The sequence below is a fragment of the Somniosus microcephalus genome, chromosome 9 (genome assembly GCF_052327205.1).
Source record: "Somniosus microcephalus isolate GS21.2 chromosome 9, FLI_Smic_1.0, whole genome shotgun sequence".
Classification (NCBI taxonomy): domain Eukaryota; kingdom Metazoa; phylum Chordata; class Chondrichthyes; order Squaliformes; family Somniosidae; genus Somniosus; species Somniosus microcephalus.
In genome coordinates, this window is record NC_140995.1 from 124466181 (window position 1) to 124491347 (window position 25167).

Below are 25167 nucleotides of genomic sequence, written 5' to 3' on the forward strand. Positions count from 1 at the left end.
TTCGGCAGCAGCAGGAGATTGAGGGTTTTGGATTCAATTTGTTTGAATACTGTGCAATTATGACATGGAAAGATGAGGAGTCGAGAAAGGACACTTCCACAGGAGGGTTAAATCAGAAACAGTCACCCCAAGCCACCCTCATGTACCTCCTGGTAGCCCAGGACACCCTCATGAACTTATTAGTGGCCCACGTCACCCTCGTGCATCTTCTAGTGGCCAACAGATGTCTTAGCAGCAAGAAGCAGGTCTCCAGCCTACCATCTTGGCTGTAGAAGCTCCATGGTGCTCAACACTTCTTGTAGGCAAAAGTTGAGGCGATGAAAATACCCATTACCACATGAAGAAACTACAGCACAAAATTGCCCTTCATTTTGCTTGAGTTGGTATTAATTTTGGAGTCTCACTGAGGATGTGGGAAAATGATTATTTTTCTCCAGTGGTTTTTGCCTGTCAGGATTATTTTAATGGTACAAGGCTTTCATTGCCATAGCACAAATAGACCTTTATCGGTCTCCAGACCACAACCTCTTCCCACATCAAGCCCTTTTACCAACATTCCAAGTGAGTTTTACTCTGGCTTTTTGTTTATTTATGGTTGTTGATGCCTCATTTTTTATCTTCACTTTTTCTCAGCTTCTGTCTCTTTTCCCTCACTATGAGAACTTAAACTCTCAATACTGCCTTTTCATCTCTTCTCTTCTGTCTTGGTCCCTGTCACTTTGTGTCTCCTCCTTCTCTGCTTCTCTCTGTGGTTTTGTCTGTTCCTCATTTGTCTTTAATTGCTCACTCTCATTTTATCTCTCTTTGTACTTTCCTCTCTCACATATTCTTTGTCAATTTTTAATTTCTTAATATCTTTTAAGCCGCTTGAATTTAAATGACAAAGTTTCGGTACGATAGAGCACAGATTTGAAGTTAAATTGGCTGCTATATTTGCATACATAACAACACTAACTACACTTCAAAAGTAACTCATTAGATGTGTAGTGCTTTCTGAGTGCTAAGGTGCTATATAAATTGGTGTTCTTTCTACTGCATAACATGTTGAAAGTCTTCCCGGATTAGCGGCAGAGGTTTCTAGTGGGCACATCCTGGTATTTATGCTGGGATATCACCCGACAGATTTTCAATGCCCATGTATTTTTCCCATTCCTTCTCACCACCTTACTTAACTACTGTCATTGCCTCTTGTTTTTTTTTTAATGCATTTTCTTTGTCATTGACATGGCTTTACATATGCACCAGCTGTTCAAAAAGCCTGTTTTACTGCCTGTTTAACTCATCACCTCCTCTCTGTGACAGCAATTAGCTTCACAGCATTTTTTATATTTATTTTATTCATATTGTTAATCTGGACTGGATTCAAACCTAGGAACTGGAGCTCATTGCTGTATCCTGCTGCACTCCTCAGTCCCTGAGCAATAGTAGTCTAGATTTCTAATTAATGAGTGGGAGTGTTATTGGAAGCAACAAACTTACCGATTTGGTAGCTGTGTATGCACTCCATAGGGGCATTAAAATATCAGCGCTATATCCAGCCACGTAATCTCCATGGGACAAGAGGCAATATGTGCTTTTCTTCTGTAAAACTCTGGGTCTTCCATAAGGCATGTTAAAAGCTTCTGCTTTTTTAACTAAAAAGACACAAGGTTATCATTATGTCTTGATTGCAAATGTAATGGAGGCCAGATTAGTCCACAACAATTAATTTGTTAATCCCATTGTTTTGCAACTTCAACCGGCTGTCCCAAAGTGTGGCATGATGCAAGTGTGTGTCTGTCATTCTCCGCAAGGTGAGGCTGCATTCACAGATGTGCCATTATGAGGAGGTGCTGAAGTGAGGACTGTGCATTTCCGTACAAGAATTGAACATTGTCCTGAGCTGCTCTTGTTCATTTCCTCATGGCTAACTGCAGACTGGCATTGGCAGAGATTGGGAACTGGTTGTCTGGCAACAATCTTGGCTTGGCATCTGAGGGAATATCAAGAGGAAGGAAAAAAGCCCTAAAGTGATCTGGAAGTTAAAATGTGGGAACTAGAGCAAAAGCTAGAGGGCTAGATTTTCAGTATAGGCAGTTTTGGGGCGCTAACCTTAGCGCCCGCCCGAAGTTAGCGCCCGCCCCAAAGTAGCGCCCCGTTGCCGGGAATTCAGTGGCTTCGCCCTAAGAGGTTGGTGGAGCGCTAAAAGAGGCGTTCCACTACTCTCTTTAGGCGCTAAGCCGGCGGTCCAGAGGGATAGCGCCCAGGCGGGGCGCAGCACGGGTGCGGTCATTTTTGCACTGACAGCAGACCCCGTGGTGCCGACCAGCTCTTAAAGGGGGAAGGGACGAATTGGTCTGCTGCCACGCCCTGCACACTGCAGCCTTGCAAAGAGGCCTCAACACTACTGCTCAGCCCCAGGGAGTCATGGCAACGCCAGAGAAGGCCCGTCAGCGTGCCCTGCGCTTCTCAGAGGGTGATCTGGACATCATGCTCACAGCTCTGGAGGTGAGGCGCAAGATCTTGTTTCCAGACAGTGGGAGGAATCCAACCCACCACGACTACACCAAAGCCTGGAAGCAGATCGCCCAGAGGGTGACGTTCACCGGCGAGGCCCCCAGGACCCACACACAATGCCGTAAGAAGTACAACGATCTGACCAGGATTGTGAGGGTGAGTAGCCTTTCCAGTCTCCTCCTCATTCTTGCATGTACACCTGACATGATGGGCAAAGGGACCTGAAAGTCCTTTTGGCCAGCCCTCAGCCAGCAGCATTGGGACAGTCATGAGCATCAAATGGCCATTCGGCACTCTACACTTTGGCCAAGCTATTCCACCATGGGAGGCAGTGCACACTACATCAGGGCTTCACTCTGTCCAAGCTATTCCACCATGGGAGGCAGTGCACACTACATCAGGGCTTCACTCTGTCCAAGCTATTCCACCATGGGAGGCAGTGCTCACTACATCAGGGCTTCACTCTGTCCAAGCTATTCCACCATGGGAGGCAGTGCACACTACATCAGGGCTTCACTGCGCACTTACAGCCCGTCCTTTCTCTTGCAGGCTAAAGTAGCGTTTAATCGCCAGGCCCGTGCCAGGGGTGGCCGCGCCAAGCTGCAGAAGCTCACTCGGCTGGAGGAGCGCGTGTGTGTGCTCATGGGAGCACGTGTGATTGTCCCCACAGCGTGCGGTGTATCCGACCCTCCACTGCCCGGCAATGGTAAGGACCTCGCCTTTTGGCCCTCTCGCGTCGCACTGGCCCATCCGAGCTACCTCCTTTGCCACTCTCCCACCAATGCGCTGAATCCCACCAGTCCTAACTCCCTCGCTGACGCCGTCTCCTCACTCTGAAGCTACTCTTGTGCATTCCTGCTTTCAGCTGGTGACGACCAGGACCCTGAGGCTGCCAGTGACAGCACCTCCAACCAGGAGGAGGAGGAGGAGCAAGCCGGACCTTCGGGGGAACAGTCACGTCCCGCAGGAGAGGAGGAAATGCTCGACACCTCCTCACTGGACGAGTGCCTGGAGGAACTGTCGCAGGGCAATGCAGCTTCTGGGACCAGTGGCGTCCAGCCACCCAGCAGCCGTGCGCGTGGCCCGCGGCCTTCCCCCCAAAGGGGGGAAGGATCAGAGGGGAGTGCTGCTGCTCGGCACACTCGCCGTCACCAACGCGGCAAGGGTCCCCTAGTTCGGCCCCCTCCTCCCCAGCGGGAGAGTCGCGACTCCAGTCCGGACACCTTCACTTCGGAGGAGGTGCGGAAGCTCGATCAGATGGCCGACGACTCGGACCGGCGCCACACGGAGCTCATGAGCGTGGTGGGGCGCATGCCTGAGGCCATCGAGTCGCTGGCGACCAGTGTGCGCGAGTTCGGGGCAGCAACTGCCGCGACTGGCCGCATGCTAACTGATGCCGTCAAGACCCTGGCGGATGTGATGCACGCGCACACCAGGACCACAGGGCCACTCACTGCTGCCACACGCGCTGTCTCAGGCAGGCATCGCCAGGGCAGGCGCCGCGCTGGACCATCCCAGCAAGCCGGCCGTCGGCTGATTGCTGCGGATCCTGCAGTGCGGGCCCGGCCGAGTGCCACCGCGCCACAGCACCAGCCAGCGCATCCCAGACGCCAGCTGGCCCACATTGCACCATCCGTCGCCGCCATTCCCCCTCTGGGGCGTCAAGGGCAAGCGGCTGCAGCTGATGGTGGCCAGGCTCAGGCGCGCCACTCAGGAGACGGCCCCTCGAGGCCCAAACGCCGTGTAGGCCGCCCCCCAGCGGCATCTGGCGGAAGGGCATCTGAGCCTCAGGCGCCTTCCCCCAGCATCGCAGCAGCCACTGGGCAGAGCTTGCGAAGGAGCAGCAGGCAGGGCAGGGGAGGCAAAATGCTGGCCAAGGTCTCGCCCTCGCGGGCCACTCAGTAGAGGGTGTGGCCAGCTTTCCTTTAATATGGCGGTGGCCATCTTTATTTTGCCCATGGTTGTGCTTTTGGAGGGCTTTTTTTTTGCGTTAGGCCGACGTTGAGGCCCGGTTTCAATAAAGGTGGAGTGGCTCCTCCCCAGTTTGTGGGAGTGAGTCGTTTGTTGGGCTTTTTGTGGGGCCCGTTTATTGTTTTTGGGGATTCATGTGGGAAGGGCTTTTCATTTTTGTTTAATAAAAAATTATCTTTATTCATGCAGCCTCCATGGTTGTTCTTCTTAGTGTTTGTTGGCTTCGCCGGCTGAGGGCTTGCGGAGCGGCTGCATTCATCTTCCCTCATGGCCCCTGGCCATTCCCTGACAGGGGGCTTAGAAGTACCGTGTAATAAGGTGGCGTCGTGCGGCCCTTGGCCCTGGTCGCTCCCTCCTGGGAATGTACTCCTGCTCCTCCTCCTCCTCCTCCTCCTCCTCCTCATGCTCCTCCTGCTCCTCCTCCTGAGGTGCTGGTCCAACGTCAGGTGGCAGTGCCTGAGTCCTGCGGATAGCCAGGTTGTGTAGCATGCAGCAAACCACCACAAATTGGGAGACCCGGTCCGGCGAATACTGGAGAGCTCCTCCGGAGCGATCAAGGCAGCGGAACCGCTGCTTGAGGACCCCAATAGTTAGCTCGATGATGTTGCGGGTGGTTTGATGGCTCTCGTTGTAGGCCTCTTCAGCAGCGGTCCTGGGCGCGCGGAGCGGGGTCATGAGCCAGGTGCACAAAGGATAGCCTTTGTCCCCGAGTAGCCATCCTCTTGGGGGAGGCTGTGCCTGGAACATGTCATGCACAGTACTCTGCCGCAGGATAAAGGCATCGTGGCTGCTGCCTGGGAAGCTGGCATTGACTGCCATGATGCGCTGCTTGTGGTCACAGACCAGCTGCACATTCAGAGAATGGTAGCCCTTCCTGTTGCGATACTGCTCGCCATGCTCCAGAGGGGCCCGCAAAGCCACATGCGTACAGTCAATGGCGCCCTGCACCAAGGGGAATTCCCCGAGTCTGGAAAATCCCAATGCGCGCTGATGCTGGCTCTCCAGGGCCATGGGGAAGGAGATGAATTGGCTTCTCCTTCTGAACAGTGCTTCGGTCACCTGGCGGATGCAGCGATGCGCGCCGTACTGGGAGATGTTTGCTATGTCCCCAGCAGCGTATTGGAAGGAGCCGGTGGCATAGAAGTTCAATGCCACTGTCACCTTCACTTCCACCGACAGAGACGTCCTGCACCTGAGCTTTGGCCGCAGATCTCGGCGAAGCAGGTGGCAGATCTCTGCAATCACCCCCTTCCGGAATCGGAGCCTTTTAACACATCGCGCGGCACTCATGTTTAGGTAGGAGCACTGCTGGCGGTATAGCCTGACTGGGTAAGGCCTACGTGGCCGACGCCTGTAGCCCCCTCTGCCTCTAGCCAGGGCTGCCCCTCTGACAATACGTCTGCGAGCCCTACGGACATGGAGCTGCAGCTCCGCGTTGGCACCCCATGCAACCCCCATCAAATCCTGGCAAACACTCTAATTTCCAAATGGACACTTGCAGCGCTGTTGCCTGAGTCCAAAAATACCTGGCTCTTGCTGCTTGAAACCAGTTAGCTATCCTCCTTGTTGTGTCTCCAGAAATGCGTTGCACAAGACTGTTTTCTGAAATAATGGATGGCCTTTATACTGGAGAGGACGTTCCCTTTAATTAGCGCCCCCCGGGGCCCGCGCTGGTTGTGTTGCGTTCCTTTTTCCAAACGCACCGGCCGCCCGCCGCACAATGGGGCGGTCCGACTGAAGTTTGCAATCGGGGCGGCCAAAGGGCGTTGCACGAGGATGTGACGTCATTTTCTGCGCGCGCATCCGGGCGGGCGCTAAACTTTGCGCCGGCGCTAACGGGCAACTTAATTTGGGGCGGGGCGCAAACTGCGCTGCGCCCGGGCGCTACACGCATAGCGCCCGGAAATCACTTCTCTTAAGGCGCTAACTGCTGGCGCAAGCAACTGAAAATCTAGCCCCAGGTCTTAACATGAGAGTATCATTTTTAAATTAATGTTTATTTCTTTTAACTTCCACTGAACAGAAAACCTAATCAAGTTCTTTCTTCACAAACTGCTAGTACGTTCATTAGGATTCATTAGTATTCAGACTGCAACACATGGGATTTCACCACTAAAACTCACTGGTTTTTAAGAGGTTATTGGACTTCTGTGTCACTTTGACAATCTAGCAGAAATGAGGACTGAAAAATAAACTGAAGCCTGTGTGTTTACAGCTGTATAACCTGCCTGCACACATTAATACATATAGGGTACTATCATGACATGCTTTAAGTTTTGGTGCATTATCTTGGCTGTTGCATTAAGATTGATACAAACACTTCACCATTGAGCACCTTTTTGAGTGAATCTTGGTAGAGGTGGTACAGCTACTTGAATATGTTCCAATGAGACAACTATGTGCATAACAAGTGAGGGAAAGTTAGTTATTATTCATTCCAACTAAATATCGTATTGTAGGAATGTCTAGTTCCTATCCAAAGACTGAGGTCCACTCAGGCGCTTAAACAAAATGAAGTTTAATGGAAATTAGCAGGTTTAAACAAGTAACTGCAGGAGAACATCGAGTGTAGGTCTATTCAGTTCGGAGGCTCCACGAGGACTGCTCGCTGGTCCCGTGGTTGACGTCATGGCGTCATCACGTTCTTCCCGCCAGTGGGGGATCACGTGATGTACGGCGTGATGTCATCGTGTTTACCCGCGCTGTTAAAGTAATCACGCTCTGTACAAGTAAACAGTATAAATAAAGACACAGACTCAGGCTGTAGCTAACATGTTGTTAAAGGGAATTATATACAAATGATCTGAGTCCTTTAGTGGCTCCGCCACATGCGCCCCCCCAGAATTGTCTTTAACAGCAAAAGAGAGACGGCGAGGAGGCCTGACAAGCCTGTCCGAGCGACTTCTGTAACCCTGGAGTGGAAGCTGATGGACGGTGGTCGAGCTGGCGGGCGGTTGTGGTGGATCTGGCACGGCGACTGTGGGCGGTCGGCCCCGTTTTGGCAGTTGAGCGATTTCGACTGGGCGGTCCAGGTCTAAGTGTGCCGGCTTCAGCCAGTCAACCGATATGTGGTCCAGTTTGCCTCCGCTATCGACCGAAAAGGTTTTGTCTCCCGGCTCTATGACGCGGAAGGAACCAGTGTAAGGAGGCTTGAGCGGGTTCCGGTGAGCGTCGTGGCGGATAAACACGCACTCAGCGCTTTTCAGCTCAGTTGGGATGTGGGAGCTCTGTAAACCGTGATGTGACATAGGCACTGGAGCGAAACATCTGGCCGCTTCCTGGTGGCTGACGAGTTGCTGGGATGCGGACCATGGCTCTGTTGGAGACGGGAGGAAATCCCCTGGTACTCGTAGTGGCTGGCCATATACGAGTTCTGCCGAGGACGATTGTAAATCTTCTTTGGGCGCCGTACGAAGAACCAAAAGGACCCAGGGAAGTCTGTCCAACCATCCCGCGCCTTGAAGACTGGCCCGCAGAGCGGCTTTGAGTGACCTGTGGAATCGCTCGCACAGGCCGTTCGCCTGTGGATGATATGCAGTGGTGCGATGTAGTTTGGTGCCGAGCCCCTGAGCCACAGCGTTCCAGAGCTCAGAGGAAAACTGCGGTCCACGATCGGAAGAGATGTCCGCCGGTACCCCGAAACAAGCAACCCAAGAGGAGATGAAAGCTCTGGCCACGTCTGCCGAAGTGGTGGAAACCAAAGGAACTGCCTCTGGCCATCTAGTGGTGCGGTCTACCATTGTGAGGATGTGTGTAAAACCTTGAGAAGGTGGCAGTGGCCCCACGAGGTCCACATTCACGTGGTCGAATCTGCGCTCCGGAACAGCGACGGTGGCCAATGGAGCTTTTACACGACGCTGTACCTTGGCCTTTTGGCAGACCACGCAGGTGTTGGCCCAGTCGCGGACATCCAGGTGCATACCCCTCCAGACAAATTTTGACGACATCAGCCTTTGCGAGGTCCTCATGCCAGGGTGTGACAACCCGTGTATGGCGTCGAACACGTTCCGGCGCCAGGAACGATAAAGCGGGGAACTCCCATGGAGACGTCGCAAAGTAGCGTGGTGCCCGCGGCATGGAATTTGACGTTGGCCGCTTGGAAGCTAGAGGGGCTGGTCCTGTATGCTTGGACCTCTGGGTCCGAGGCTTGATCCGCAGTCATGAGGGCATAGTCGATTCCGAGTTGGACTGCGTGCACAGTCGCACGGGAGAGGCAATCCGCCACCAGGTTGTCTTTGCCGGACACATGCTGAATGTCCATGGTGAATTCTGAAATGAACGTCAGGTGACATTGTTGCCGAGCTGACCACGGTTTGGCGGTCTTGGCCATAGCGTACGTTAGTGGCTTGAACATAAGCCGTGAACGGACGTCCCTCTAGTAAGAACCAGAAATGGCGGATGGCTAGAAAAAGGGCCAGCAACTCCCGGTCGAAAGTGCTGTACTTTCTTTCGTTTCGCCGTAATTGACGGTTGAAAAACGCCAGCGGTTGCCACGTCCCATTCACCCACTGTTCCTGCACTGCGCCGATTGCGTAGTCCGACGCGTCGGTGGTAAGGGCAATGGTGGCACCTGGAAGCGGGTGCGCCAGCATGGTTGCGTTGGCCAAGGCGCCTTTGGTGTCGACGAACGCCCGGTCCATCTCGGCCGTCCAGCTGATCGGATCCTTACCGGACTTGGCCTTGAGGGCCTTGTACAAGGGCTACATAAGCAGAGCCGCCTTAGGGACGAACCGGTGATAAAAATTGACCATCCCGAGGAACTCCTGTAGGGCCTTGACGGTCTGCGGGCGCGGGAAAGATGTAACCGCCTCAACCTTCATCTGTAAGGGGATTGCGCTGTCTGATGTAATGCGGTGGCCCAAGAAATCAATCCACTGCAGGCCGAACTGGCACTTGGCCGGGTTGATAATCAAACCGTGTTGACTGAGGCGTGTGAAGAGGGTGCGCAAATGGCAGAAGTGCTCCACTTTGCTAGGGCTGGCGATGAGGATGTTGTCGAGGTAGACGAAGAGGAATTTTAGGTCCCGAAGCATGGAGTCCATCAAGCGCTGGAAAGCCTGTGCAGCGTTCTTCAAGCCAAACGGCATCCGCAGAAATTCGAAAAGGCCAAATGGGGTGATGACTGCGGTTTTCTGGAGGTCTTGCGGGTGCACGGGGACCTGGTGGTAACCACGGACGAGGTCGACTTTTGAAAAAAAGCTATTTCCCGCCAAATGGGCCGAGAAATCTTGGATATGTGGGATCGGGTACCGATCAGGAGTAGTGGCGTCATTCAGGCGTCGGTAGTCGCCGCATGGCCGCCATCGGGTTTCGGAACAATGTGGAGAGGCAAAGACCAGGGACTATTCGACTGGCGAATAATCCCCAGCCGCTCCATCATGTCGAACTCCGCTTTTGCAGCCGCGAGCTTGCCGGGTTCGAGTCGTCGGGCCCGTGCGTAAACCGGGGGACCGGTAGTGGTGATGTGATGTTCCACACCATGTTTTGTAGCCGAGGAGGAGAAAGCAGACCTGGTCAGATCGGGGAACTCTCTGAGGAGCCGAGTGAAGTCGCCTGGAGGTGGGAACGCACAGAAGACAGTGTGCGGCACGGCGTTACCGCGGTGGCACGGGATGCAGTGGAACGTGGCCGCATTGATCAACTGGCGGTGCCTGACATCGACCAGGAGGCCGTTGGCGCACAAAAAATCCGCCCCAAGGATGGCCTGCGTGATTTTGGTCATGAAGAATTCCCAGTGGAAACGCTGGCCGCCGAAACACACCTGGACCCGCCGCCTTCCGAAAGTCCACGTCATTAACCGCCGCGAGGGCGGGGCCATGGCCCCCAGCTAGTATATCGAGATTTGACGCAGGTAGGATGCTACACTGCGCCCCGGTGTCGCAAAGGAAACGTCGACCAGATAGGGAGTCGGTGATGAAAAGAATCTTCCCTGAATCTCCGAGCCATCGCAGCCGTGGGGCGCTCGTTAGACCCAGTCCTCCTTCGCCAGGGTGGCTGTAGATGTTTGTTTTCGTGCGAAAAACTGCAGGGGGGGGGTGCGGCAGCATCTTGCTTTCGCGCCAAAACGGGCGTGGTAAAAGCACAACCCCGCTGATGGAGGAGCTGGAGCAGCGTCTGTGGGGGATGGGCGCCTCGTGGCCGCGCAGTGCTGTTGTGTCACCGCGAAAATCTTGTCCGCTTCGGCAGCAAGCTCCACGCAGTCTGTGACTTCGGACCTGGCTAGGGCAGCCTGAACTTGCTCCGGGAGTAGGCTGAGGAATAGCTCCCTGAAAAGGAAGCATTCTGGCTCGGACCCGAGGAGCGTGAGCATCTGGCTCATGAGCTCGGACGGCTTGGAGTCCCCGAGGCCGGGCATAGCGAGCAGCCGGCGGGCACGCTCCGACTTCGTGAGCCCGAAAACCTGCAGCAACCGCGCCTTTAAGGTGTCATACTTGTGATCAGTAGGCGGACTACCGAGTAGGCTGACGATCCGCGAGGCTGTGGCGCTGTCGAAGGCGGAGACCACGTAATAATAACGGGTCTGATCCGCAACGATGTCCCTGATGGCGAACTGGGCTTCAGCCTGGATGAACCACGCAGCTGGTTGTTGCTCCCAGAACTGCGGTAGCTTTAAGGTACCGGCGTTCGTTTCCATGTTGATTATCTTCTGCGAAAACCGTTCGCAAAAGTCGGGGTCACCAATGTAGGAATGTCTAGTTCGTATCCAAAGACTGAGGTCCACTCAGGCGCTTAAACAAAATGAAGTTTAATGGAAACTAACAGGTTTAAACAAGTAACTGCAGGAGAACATCGAGTGTAGGTCTATTCAGTTTGGAGGCTCCACGGGGACTGCTCGCTGGTCCCGTGGTTGACGTCATGGCGTCATCACGTTCTTCCCGCCAGTGGGGGGATCACGTGATGTACGGCGTGACGTCATCGCGTTTACCCGCGCTGTTAAAGTAATCACGCTCTGTACAAGTAAACAGTATAAATAAAGATACAGACTCAGGCTGTAGCTAACATGTTGTTAAAGGGAATTATATACAAACGATCTGAGTCCTTTAGTGGCTCCGCCACAGTATGTTGTAATTGTGCTCTGAAAATGACAGCATGCATTTCTGCACATATGCAGAGACACAAGATTCTGTGTTTCAACTGTGCTTTACTGGCTCTACATCTTATAAAATAAACAATGCATCATTTTCAGATAGCTGGCACACAGACAATGGTGTCTGTTACTTCTATTGGGAAAAAAAACCACATCAGACACCATGGCCGGAATTTTAACTTTGATATGGGTAGGGAGCAGGGGCAGGGGGTGTTGGAATGTGGTCGGGACAACGGGTTTCCCTCAGGCCCTGCCGAATTTAACAGCAACGCCTGATTAACGTTTTGCTTCTGTTTCCCGCCCACAGTCAGTCAGATGGAGAGGCTGTCTGGCTGTTTGTCGAGCGGGTAGGCCTGGGGCACTAGGCCGCAGAGGGGAGGGAGAGATCGTGGGGGGGGGGGGCAGGGGGCGGCGTGGGGATGGTCGGATGCAATGTTCCCTGTAATTATTTTTGGCCCTGTGCGGCCCCTTTAAGGGGCTGCGCAGCATTCAAGATACCGCGCATGCACAATTTTTACATTGAAAAAGCGGCAAGCTGGCTGCGCGGATTCCCTGGAGCACTTCATGGCTGCGACACTTACAGGGAACATTGATCGGAAGGCCGGGATTGTCGGAGGATTCTGAAAGGCTGGAGATTGTCAGGGTCGGGCGGGGGGGGTGGGTTTGTAGGATAGAGATTGCCAGGGGTTGGGAGGAGGGTTGGGGGCTGGGGATCGGAGGCTGGGGCCGGAAGGGGTAATCGGACGGCGGAGTCGGAGACCTTGGGGTGGAGATCAAAAGGGGGGGGGGGGTGGGTTGTCTGATTGTGGGGGGGGTTGGCGAGGCAGGAACACTGGATCCAGTAGCTACGTGGAAAGGCACTTACCTCTTGGATCCAGCAGCACGCGCCTTCCTTTAGCTGGCGGGTTTCTCGTGGCCTCTGGCCAGGCAGAGTTAAATTTTAAATGGAGCTTCAAAATGAGGCAAACAGCCTCATTATAATATTTAAAGTGCCAACCCATCTCCTGGGAGCGGGTGGCCGCTCGTCCCCCCATCCCGCCTCCGTTAAAACTGGATGTGGGTGGGTTGAGGCCGGGATTCAGTTTTTAACACTTTAACCTCCCAACCGACCCTAACCCACATGTTTTTAGTAGTTAAAATCAACCCCCCCGCCCCCCAACTCCATATTACAGAAAGCTCATCTGCAGCAATTCAACACCTGGGGCTGAATCTTTACCTGTGAGTGGGTTTGGGTGCGGGGGCGGAGTGGGGGGGGGGCGGGGGGTGGGGGCTCCACGTAGCGGGTCGCCATCACAAACTTTCCATCAGCGCGCTCTCCACTCTGTGTTTAACTTAACTAGATCAATTGACTGAGTCACTCAGGTTTCCCGGCCAATTAACTGGAGCAGATCTGATGATATCACGGTTGACTCACCTTCAGCTCGCCTATTTAAAGGAGCTTTGCACACATCAAAGTTGAAGGTTGTTGTAGGGGGGTTTGAGGTGGTTTTGAGAGGTGCTTGTATGAGTGTAGGGGATGGATGGGCTACATCTGTATATGAGGGAATGGCTTGACATTGCCAAATGGCCTCCTTCTGTGGCGTTACTTTCTATGATTGCATTAGGATGAGGGTGAGTGTCAGTGCTGGATGGTCAGATGTGAGTAGGTGCATAGACAGTGAGGGGTGGGTGCACCTGCAAGGTAGGTTGGTGTAAGGAGTGATGTGCAGGAGTAGGCTTGGGAAGGCAGAGTGATGGGTTTGGGGTAACTTGCACATCAGGATGTAGGGCAATGTGGCATTGTGTTCACCTTTCCAGACCTCATGAGATCATTAAATCTCTTCCTACACTGCATAGTGAAAATATTTCCGCTGGTTGGGAAGTCTAGGGCTAGGGGGTATAGTCCAAAAATTAGAGCCAGGCCATTCAGGAGTGAAATTAGGAAACACTTCTACACACAAGGGCCTAGAAATTCAGTGTCGCCACGTTTGGGGCGCTACAGCTGGGTGTTCGCTAAATTTAGCGCCCGGCGCAACTTAGCGCCACCTTCGCCGAAATTGAGTTGCATCGCCCCAAGAGGTTGCTGCTGCGCTAAAGCAGGCGGTGCACGACTATCATAAGGCGCTAAGCCGGCGAGCCGAGGCGCTACCACCGAGGGCGGGCGCAGCGTGTGATGAAATATTCCATTCATCACTGCCTGTGACTGTGGTTGGTTTCAGTTTCATTTCCCTTACCTCTGTTCCGTTTCCTCACCATTGTATTGTACTATGTGTAGGGCTCCGCCCATACCTGGCCCATTGTATTGTACTATGTGTAGGGCTCCGCCCATACCTGGCCCCTATGTAAGCTGGCCCAGCCTGCAGCACATCCAGTACGGCAGAGCTCTGGATGGAAGATACCTCTCTCCTGTGTGTTACCTTCTAAGTCAATAAAAGCCTTGTTTTGTTTCGCTAACATCGAGTCTCGGATTTATTGAGGCACATCAATTTTATTGACTTAATTTTCAACACAATGGATCAACTCTTGAAACCCGAACGTTTGGATTTGGACCAGCATGCTTCGGACGCTTCGGACACTGGTTTATGTGTGTGGAATTCTTCCTGGACAATTCCGCAGCCGTCAAAGGCGCTACGGACGCTGCGAGTATGAAACTCGGAATTCTGCGGAATTGGGTAAGCCACCGGGTTTACCCCCTCATCCAAGACGCCGACACGTACCCGGCCGCCTGCGACATCTTAAAGGTGCATTACCAGCAGCCTACGAATGAGGTGTATGCTAGGCATCTGCTCGCTACTCGCGCACAGCGACCTGGGGAATCGGTGGAGGAGTTCCTAGGCACCCTGAAAACGCTTGGCAAAGACTGCAAGTGCCAAGATGTAAAAGCTGCAGTGTACACTGACGAGCTTGTTCGCGATGCCTTTATCACAGGCCTCAGCTCCACTTACATCCGGCAGAGACTGCTGGAAAAAACGGGATTGGACCTGAAACAGGCAGCGGACACAGCGCGATCCCTGGATGCGTCCTAGAGAAACTCGGACGCCTACTCTTCAGCCCGCGCCGTCCACGCCGCCACGTGCGCACCAAGGGCGCCGCCATCTTGGAAGGCATCTTCCCCGCCCGGCAGCCCGACACCGTCGGGGCCCCGCTCTCCCCCCAGAAGCCCTACGACAGCCGCGACGCGTCGGGGACCCAACTGCTACTTCTGCGAGCAGCCAAAGCACACCAGAAACCTGTGCCCGGCGAAAGGCACCACCTGCTTTAAGCGCGGTAAGAAGGGGCACTTCTGGAAGGTGTGCAGAGGGAACCCCGCCGGAAAACCCGCCACTGCCGCGTGTGCGCCGTGGGAGCGGCCATCTTGGACGGCATCTTGCCCGACCTCGTGGGGTCCGCCTTCTTATGAGCAGACAGCGTGGACACCATCTTGGCTCGATCAGGGCCCGACAGTGGCATCGGTCACAGTGGACCAGACCAGGCCGCACCCGCTATCCAAATCAATGGTGGACATCGAGGTAAACGGGTGCGGGGTTAAATGTTTAATTGACAGTGGAAGCACGGAGAGTTTTATCCACCCTGAACTGGCACAACAACTCTCCCTAAAGGTGGTCCCTACTCGGAGTACCATCTCTATGGCTGATAAAACCCAGACATCGACCATCATGGGTTACTGCACGGTACAATTGTCCGTTAACGGAACTGTATACGATAATTTTAAAGTATTAATCATGAAGAATCTATGTGCGAGCGTGATCTTGGGCCTAGATTTCCAGTGCTACCACCAAAGCATCACGCTCAAGTACGGTGGGTCCCAGCCGCCCCTCACAGTGTGTGGTCTGGCTACCCTGAAGGTAAAGCCGCCTTCGCTATTCGCGAACCTTACCCCTAACTGCCGGCCAATAGCGACCAAAAGCAGGAGGTACAGCTGGGAGGACAGGCGGTTTATCGCGACCGAGGTAGACAGGCTCCTGAAAGAGCGCATTATTGAACGCAGCAACAGCCCGTGGCGCGCCCAAGTGGTAGTGGTAAGGGGTAGCGAGAAGAAATGGATGGTGATCGACTATAGCCAAACGATCAACAGGTACACCCAACTAGACGCCTACCCGCTACCCCTCAGCGTACCACCAGCTCCCTATCAGACCAGAGGACCGCCCGTACACCGCCTTCGAGGCGAACGGACGCCTCTACCAATTCCTCAGAGTCCCCTTTGGGGTGACGAATGGGGTCTCGGTCTTCCAGAGGGAGATGGACCGCATGGTCGATGACCACCACTTGCAGGCAACCTTCCCCTACCTCGACAATGTCACCATCTGCGGCCACAATCAGCAGGATCACGACTCGAACCTCGAGAGGTTCCTGAAAACCGCACAAAAACTCAACCTCACCTACAACGAGGACAAGTGCGTTTTCAACACCACGCGCCTCTGCATTCTAGGCAGCGTGGTGGAGAATGGGGAAATCGGACCAGACCCCGACCGATTGCGCCCCCTACAGGAGCTGCCCCTGCCCAACACTCCCAAAGCCCTGAAAAGGTGCCTGGGGTTATTTTCTTATTATTCCCAATGGGTCCCCAACTACTCCGACAAAGCCCGCCCCCTCTTGAAAGCATCCTCTTTTCCGCTCTCTGCTGAGGCCCACGCCGCCTTCAAAAGCATTAAGCAGGATATTGAGCGGGCCACGCTACAGGCAGTGGACGAGAACACTCCATTTCAAGTGGAAAGTGATGCGTCTGACTTTGCCTTGGCGGCCACCCTCAACCAGGCGGGGCGGCCTGTAGCTTTCTTCTCGAGGACCCTCCAAGGGCCCGAGATCAGACACTCCTCCGTGGAAAAGGAGGCCCAAGCCATCGTGGAGGCAGTGCGCCACTGGCGCCACTACCTAGCCGGCAAACGCTTCACCCTACTTACCGACCAGCGGTCGGTAGTGTTTATGTTCAATAATAAACAGAGGGGGAAGATCAAAAATGATAAGATTCTTAGGTGGCGGATCGAGCTCTCCACCTTCGAGTATGACATCATTTACCGGCCAGGGGCCCTTAACGAATCCCCTGACGCCCTCTCACGAGGGATGTGTGCCAGCGCCACCGGGGATCGGCTACAGACCCTCCACAACGACCTCTGCCACCCAGGGGTCACGCGGCTGTTCCACTTCATAAAGTCCCGCAACTTACCCTACTCGATTGAGGAAGTTCAGTCTCTGACCAGGAACTGCCGCACTTGCGCTGAGTGCAAGCCTCGGTTCTACCGCCCAGATAGAGCCCACTTAAATCAAAGCTACACGGCCCTTTGAGCGGCTCAGCTTAGATTTCAAGGGCCCCCTCCCGTCCGTCGACCGCAATGTTTACTTCCTGAACATTGTGGACGAATACTCCCGGTTCCCATTTGCCTTCCCCTGCCCAGACATGACCAGCGCCACGGTCATTAAATGCCTCAACAGCCACGTCGGTCGCAGAGGACTATCAAACCCCCGAACAGACTAAATCTATAGAAGGGGTGAATGTGATGAAATATTCCATTCATCACTGCCTGTGACTGTGGTTGGTTTCAGTTTCATTTCCCTTACCTCTGTTCCGTTTCCTCACCATTGTATTGTACTATGTGTAGGGCTCCGCCCATACCTGGCCCATAGTACAATACAATGTGTAGGGCTCCGCCCATACCTGGCCCCTATGTAAGCTGGCCCAGCCTGCAGCACATCCAGTACGGCAGAGCTCTGGACGGAAGATACCTCTCTCCTGTGTGTTACCTTCTAAGTCAATAAAAGCCTTGTTTTGTTTCGCTAACATCGAGTCTCGGATTTATTGAGGCACATCACAGCGCAGGTGCGGCGAGTTATCGATTGCAGGCAGACACGCTGGCGCCGGTCAGCTCTTAAAGGGGGAGGGTCGATTTGGTTTGCAGCCACGCCCTGCACACTGCAGCCCTAAATCTAGGCCTGGACAAACCTGCTTCAACAATGCAACGCTCACGACCATGGAGAAGGCCAGGGAGCGAGCGCAGCACTTTAGTGAGGGTGCCCTGAAGGTTCTGGTTGGCGCAGTGGAGCGCAGGTGACCTCTCCTCTTCCCTGACAGTGGCAGGAGGCCGCTGCCCAGCGAATACAGGAAAGCTTGGAGGGAGGTGGCAAACAGAGTGACCTCCAGCAGCATGGTCCCCAGGACACCCACGCAATGTCAAAAGAAGTTCAACGACCTCACTCGGGTTGTCAGGGTGAGTACCCTTTCCAGTATCCTCTTCATCCCTGCATGTGCACATCACTTTATGGCCAAAGGGTCCTGAAAGCCCCAATGCCCAGCCCTCATCCAACACCTATGGCACTCTCATGAAAATCACATGCACATTCACCACTTTACACACTGTCAAGGCTATTCCACCATGGGAGGCAGTGCAGGCAAGATGAGGGCTTGACACTGTCAGGGCTATTCCACCATGGGAGGCAGTGCAGGCAAGATCAGGGCTTGACACTGTCAGGGCTATTCCACCATGGGAGGCAGTGCAGGCAAGATCAGGGCTTGACACTGTCAGGGCTATTCCACCATGGGAGACAGTGCAGGCAAGATGAGGGCTTGACACTGTCAGGGCTATTCCACCATGGGAGGCACTGCAGGCAAGATCAGGGCTTGACACTGTCAGGGCTATTCCACCATGGGAGGCACTGCAGGCAAGATCAGGGCTTGACACTGTCAGGGCTATTCCACCATGGGAGGCAGTGCAGGCAAGATCAGGGCTTGACACTGTACTCAGAGCCCATCCTTTCTCTTGCAGGGCAAGCTGGCGCACAACAGGAGGCAGCAGCTACGGACCGGGGGAGGCCGTCCTAAACTTAAAGACCTCAGCGACCTGGAGCAGCGAGTGGAGCGGATTATGGGATGCCGGCTGATTGGCCCCGTCACCACTGGAGATACTGACCCCGTTCTGGACAGCAATGGTAAGGTCATCACGTTTTTGACCTCTCTCTTTCCACTTGTGCTTCACACCAGTATCCTTTGCCACTCACGAACCAATGCAGTGCATTGCAGCACTCATGCCTCCCTCGCTGCCGCCCTGTCCTCACTCTAAAGCAACTCTTGTGCCTCCCTGCTTTCAGATGCTGATTCGCCAGGTGAGGAGGCGGGCCCTCAAGCTGGCACTGTGAGTGAATCAGAAGGCGAGGAGGAGGAAGAGGAAGCCGGACCATCAGTGCCACCCTCAGCCGAGGCAGCCCATGGCCATGATGGGGACACGTCTTCCCTGGAGGGGAGCAGGGGGAAGGGTCTGATGAGGGTGAAGCTCCGGGGCCCAGCGGGCTGCAGCAACGCGGGAAGGGTAGGGAAGCTCGGCGGCCTTCTCCCCGGAGGGTGAGTTCGGCCTCCAGTCCTGCTACAGTGAGCACAGAGGAGGTGCGGCTCCTTGGTGAAATGGGCACCCAGGCTGAGCGCAGGCACATTGAGCTCATGGCTGCAGTGACAAGTGTAGTGTATGTAACCGTCTACCTTTAAGAGACTATTGTATGTAACCGTTCACCTTTAAGAGAACTATTTTAGGTGTGGCACTACTTGTTTGGCTTCTGTATACGGTAATACCGACGGTGACCACACCGGTATATAAGTGCTGTGGCATGATTTATAGGGCAGATTCGCCCTGACCTTCGAATAGTAAAGTCCTGTTGTATGTTACTCCTGAAGTCTGTGTCGTAATTAACTGCACAACCCACAGACTTTACAGTGGCGACGAGTCCGATCGTACCCTGCGGCAACAATATTTTCAAGCAACGAAAGAGCGTCGTCATTCGGCTGGGAGAAAACTCAAGGCTGCAGCAATAGAAAGGAGGAAGACTTTAGCGACAAAAACTTCCATCAGCAACAGGCACTGACTGTCCCTTCTGCCACGGTGACTGTGAGTAAGGGAAAGTGAAAAGAATAGCCGGAGGATAAGGGCTGGGCACTCGACCACGGTCGAGGGGGAAAAGGAGCCGGAAAAAAGAGTCGGGTCCAACGGCGTCGTGAGAGACCGCGACCGGCGGGAAAAGCCGGGCGGTGACCGAAGCCACGAAGCGCTGCGACCGGGAGCGTAGGCGCGGGAAGAGAGAAACTCAGCCGCAGCTGGGGAGAGAAGCACCGGACTGCAAGAGGGCTGGGAGGCGCGATTGGGGTCCGAGCGAGCGGGAGAGAGGCAGAGCCGAGCAAGGGGAACTGTGCGAGAGCCAGTCCAGCGGCTGAACTGTCCTCCGTCAACGGGGTGTACCCAGCGCCGGTAGAGCCGAGCGAGCGGGAGAGAGACAGAGCCGAGCAAGGGGAACTGTGCGAGAGCCAGCCCAGCAGCTGAACCTGTTCGCCTTGCCATAAAATAAAAAAATAAAAAAAGGGAAAGCCTTGAAGCCGACGCGCAGGCTGTGAACCTGAAAGCCAGCGGCCGTCGCCCGTGGGGGAAAGTGTACCCCTCCCGCCAGGGAAGAAACGCGGGAAGCCGCCATTAGGCGGGGAAGAAGACAGAAGCGGGAAACCGCCATCTTAGAAAAAAAAAGAAATAAGAAATACTTGTGTTGTTCCCAAAGAGAGGAAGATGCCTAAGCGTGGTAACATCAACGATTTTAATTCGGAGATAGAAGACTGGGCCACGTACGTGGAACGCATTGAGATCTATTGTGAGGCCAACAAAATAGAAGAAGACGACAAAGCTATAACCTTGCTAAACTCGATGGGCGCAAAGACATACGGGCTCTTGAAGCATCTACTATCACCAGCTAAACCGGCGGATCAGACTTTCGATGAGATAGTGGCTGTTCTGAAGGATCACTTGAACCCCACACCGTTGATGTTGGCTGAACGATTCAAATTCTATGCGAGAACGCAACGGAAAGACGAAAGCAACGCGGAATACTTGGTCGAACTGCGTAGACTAGCGAAATACTGCCAGTTTGAAGGGAATCTGACAGAGGCATTGCGAGACAAGTTCGTATGCAAACTGTCCAAGGAAGGGATGCAAAAGCGACTACTCGAAGAGAACGACCTTACACTTGACAGGGCTGTCCTTATAGCAGCATCGCACGAAGCCGCAGCGAAAGGAACTGCGGAAATGCAGCTAAAGGCAGCGGCACTCGGTGTGGACCAAATTACCTCGAGCATAACAAAATGCTATCGCTGTGGGAAGACAACACAGGATCAGAACCAATGCTGGTTTAAGAACCAGGAATGTAGGAAATGTGGCAAACTGGGTCACATCGCTAAGGTATGCCGGTCAGGGAAGAAGACCAACAACCAAAGGAAGTCATCACAGGAAAAGTACAACAAGGTACACAAGGTGGCTGAGAAGAGTTCAGACGAACAGAATTCAGACTCAGACCCAAACGGCCAGGAGCTGGGTAGTCTGAGAATTCATAATGTGAGTAAGGAAGCTGACCTACAAACTATCTGGGTCATGCTAAAAATAGCTGGAGTCCAAGTGAAAATGGAGTTGGACACTGGATCAGCTGTATCAGTCATAAATCAAAGGGATTACCACAGGCTATTCTCACATATACCCTTAAGAGATACCAAGTTCGTATTGCAGACATACACGGGGCATAAAGTATACCCCATGGGAAAGATAAGAGTCAAGGTGAGAGATAGGGGTAAAGAACACCCAAGAATGAACTTATACGTACTACCTGAGGGAGGACCACCACTTCTAGGACGGGAGTGGATCAAGAAAATAGACATGGAATGGCACTACCTACAAGCAATGACGAGTGAGGACTCGGTGCAGACAAGCAGCTCAGACTCTGAGCCGGAAGACGATAAGTCCAGCCCAAGTATGAAAAACAAGGTTAACATGAACTCACTGACTAAGGTTGGAAAAACGATGGCGTGTATAAAGACAGAGAATTCTGAGTCTGTTCAAGTTACAGACATATGCATTACGGAGGAACACCGGGCTCGAACTCAACGTTATCTCAAAGTACGACAACAATTAGAACAATTAAGTTACCGTCTCGTACAAGAGATGAAAACAATGAAAAAGTTCTATGACACCGAATGGGAGAGTCTGGAAAGACAACAGAACCTGCTGGCTCAAGCAGAGAGCGACCATAGAGCCATCATGACCAATTACTGATCACATCTCCCTTATGATGTTCAGGAGTTAGAATATTTGCATGATCTAGAGATACAGCATAAAGGCAAACCACGCTGCACTGAGGATTTTGTTCTGCAATTGGAGACGGAGCTAGTGCAGGCAAGGTTAAGAGAAGCTGAATCGCAATGTGCACTTAAAGAGATGCAGAAAAAAATCTTGGACATAGAAAAGAGAAACGCTTCTTTACCTGATGAGAATAATGTGGCCATGTTGCAAGAGGAGCTTATAGGGGCGAAACTGAAAGAAGCTAAGCAAAGGATGTTGGAACTTGAAACACAGAACCAAATCAGCAGTAACCAGCTATGTCGAGCAGAGAAGGAGTGCAATGGTCTACAGGAGAAGGTGCAATATCTCTCAGCCCAGAATAAGGGACTACTCACTCAGTTAAATGAAAGTAAAGGGAAAATGGCTGAGATAGACTGCAAGAATAAAGAAGATTTGATGGCAGTGAGACTTCGAGAGGCAGATAGCATAGCAGCCTTGGCTGAACCCGAACAGAAAATTGCGAAAGAAGCAAATGAAGAGGAATCTTCAGGAAGCCAGGATTTTATTCCAGTTCTTCTCTACGACTCCTTACAAGCAGAGTGTGAGAAGTTGAAAGAACAGTATGAACAGGCCCAGGCTATAATTCTGGAGGGGGTTAACTCGGCAACCTCCGAAAAGCTAGTTTCAGTAGAAGCATATGAGCAACTAAAGGTTGAACATGAGCAAGAAGTCCAAAGGCTGCAGGAAATTCTTGATGAGCTCAAGGCCAAGACAGACTCATCGGTAGAAGTTCCATCCATAGATGAGAAATTAGAGGTGAAAGACATGGCAGAACATGAAAGACAAGATGTCCAAGAACTCATAAAAATATTGAAGGAAACCCAAGACAAATATGAGGCGGCAATGACCGAGGTTCAACAACTTGAAGAACAGATTCAACTGGGAATCCTTTCAGTGGAAGAAAAGGAAACTGTAAGAAACACAGAGACTGTAAGAATGGCCCCTGAACATGAGCTAGAGAGCATCAAGGCGCAACTTCTCCGAGCGCTGAAAGCCAAAGTACAAGAGGAAAAGGTGAAAGCATTGGAGGAAAAGGTGGATGAAATGGAGAAGACTGATCCACAGTGTTCCCGTGGAAGAGTTAACGGTCAGCCAACTCCTTCATATGCTGAGGGACAAGACTCTGCAATGGGAACAATCTGAACACGAGCTTCAATCTTCAAAGGGAAGGAGTTCGGAGCTCTCAAAAGTTATGGAAATAGCTGAGGTTGCAACACAGATTTTACTGGGATGCCAAAAGTACGCTGAATCGCGTCTATGTGAACAACAGAATGTTGAAACAGCTGCTCCAGTAGAAGGATTGAATAGCCCGATCAATCAATCCCCGATGGAAGGGGAAGTATTGAAATCACAAATGAGGTCCTTAGTGAAGGATTTGCAGGAAACCCAGGAAGAGCGGGATGACTATGAACGCATGAAGAAGTCCCTTCAGGAAAGATGTCTAGGGAGGGAACAACAGTCGGCTAACGTCCAGTTGGGTAAGGAAGAAGTAGCAGGCCCTCTCGCTAGACTAGCTCAGGATGACACCGAATATTACCACGACCTGTTGAGTGACACAGAATATTACGAGGACTTGGTCTGCCCAGCTTGTGATGAAAACTCCCAAAGTGCAGAAATCAGGATGAAGCACTTAAAGTCTAAGGAACATAGGGAGATGGTGGCGCTACAGCTGGCAGCTGAGAAGGGAGCCCCGAGAGTCTCCAAGAAGCAAAAAAGGAAAAGACGAAGCCGAAGATGATAACCATCTAAATCATTATCACTTCTAATGGGAAAGTAGGGAAAAATTACTAAGGCAGTCCAGCTGTTTGTAAAAGTCAGCACTGCTGGTTCAGCAGGACGGAAGTTCAAGCTGTTACGTCAAGGGAAAGACTATTGGATGAGCCACTCTAGCAATGTGAACCGGCTACACCACAGAGATGTTGTTCGGACCGAGTCAAGACCAGAGACTGAATCTGTGAACTGTTCCCACAGAGACTGAACCTGTGAACTGTTTTCCGCAGAGACTATATCTGTAAATTGTTTTACATGAAGTTGAATATATGTTATGTTTAATGGGGAATACGTATGTTGTAAGCTAAAAAGGGAGGATTGTAGTGTATGTAACCGTCTACCTTTAAGAGACTATTGTATGTAACCGTTCACCTTTAAGAGAACTATTTTAGGTGTGGCACTACTTGTTTGGCTTCTGTATACGGTAATACCGACGGTGACCACACCGGTATATAAGTGCTGTGGCATGATTTATAGGGCAGATTCGCCCTGACCTTCGAATAGTAAAGTCCTGTTGTATGTTACTCCTGAAGTCTGTGTCGTAATTAACTGCACAACCCACAGACTTTACAACAAGGATGCCTGACTGCATAGAGTCACTGGCAAGGAGTGTGCAGGAATTCGGGGCAGCACAGGCCAGGAGTCTGCAGGAGGCCGCTGCATCACAGGCCAGGAGTCAGCAGGACATCGCTGCATCACAGGCCAGGAGTCAGCAGGACGTCGCTGCATCACAGGCCAGGAGTCAGCAGGACGTCGCTGCATCACAGGCCAGGAGTCAGCAGGACGTCGCTGCATCACATGCGGCTTCCAGCCAAGTGCTTAGTCGTGCCATGCATTTACTGGCTAGTCTGATGCAGACACAGATCAGGGCCACACGGGCACTAACTGCTGCCACCCTCACTGGATCAGCCAGGAATCGCCGGGGCCCTCACCGCGCCGCAGCTGCCCAGCAGTCTGTGCTTCAGAGATTGCTGCGCATGCTTCAGTGCTGGCCTGTGCGAGTGCCAGTGTCTCGGCCAACCAGGGAGTGCCTGTGCTCTGCCAGGTTGGCAGCATTCCTGCTGCCAACACTGTCACTCCTCCACTGCAGCTGCCACCACCCGTAGGACAGACTGCTGCCGCCCAAGCAGAGTTGGAGCAGTCAGCAGCCGGGCCCTCCAGGCCCAGAGCTGGTCCAGGCCGTCCCCCAAGGGCATCTGCCGACTCACTATCTGACCCTCAGCAGCCTCCCCCCAGCCTTGCTGCAGCCACTGGGGTCCCATTGAGGAGGAGCTGCAGGGCAGGAAGGGGCCAATTGCGCAAGCGAGGCAGATCACCCTCGCAGGCCAAAAAGTAGGAGGTGTGGTAAAATGTTGATTTTTTTTTTTTATGAAGGCCGAGAATGTTGTGTTTGTTTTTTATGAAGGCCGAGGATCATGGTCATAGAGTTATACAGCACAGAAAGAGGCCCTTCGGCCCATCGCGCCCACGCCGGCCATCAAGCCCTATCTAATCTAATCCCATTTTCCAGCATTTGGTCCGTAGCCTTGCATGCTATGGCATTTCAAGTGCTCATCCAAATGCTTCTTGAATGTTGTGAGGGTTCCTGCCTCTACCACCCTTTCGGGCAGTGAGTTCCAGATTCCAACCACCTTCTGGGTGAAAAAGTTTTTCCTCAAATCCCCTCTAAACCTCCTGCCCCTTACCTTGAATCTATGCCCCCTTGTTATTGACCCCTCTACTAAGGGGAAAAGT

The 25167-nt window shown here is 53.0% G+C and overlaps 1 protein-coding gene across 1 annotated transcript in view; it reads right to left on the reverse strand.

Moving 5' to 3' along the window:
• The window catches only part of LOC147112660 (ectonucleotide pyrophosphatase/phosphodiesterase family member 3), a 156753-nt gene that overhangs the window by 22744 nt on the left and 108842 nt on the right, over positions 1-25167 (reverse strand). Inside the window, exon 20 of the mRNA XM_085997123.1 lies at positions 1480-1634. Coding sequence (XP_085853249.1) covers positions 1480-1634 — 155 coding nt within the window. The remainder of the gene's footprint in view (positions 1-1479; positions 1635-25167) is intronic.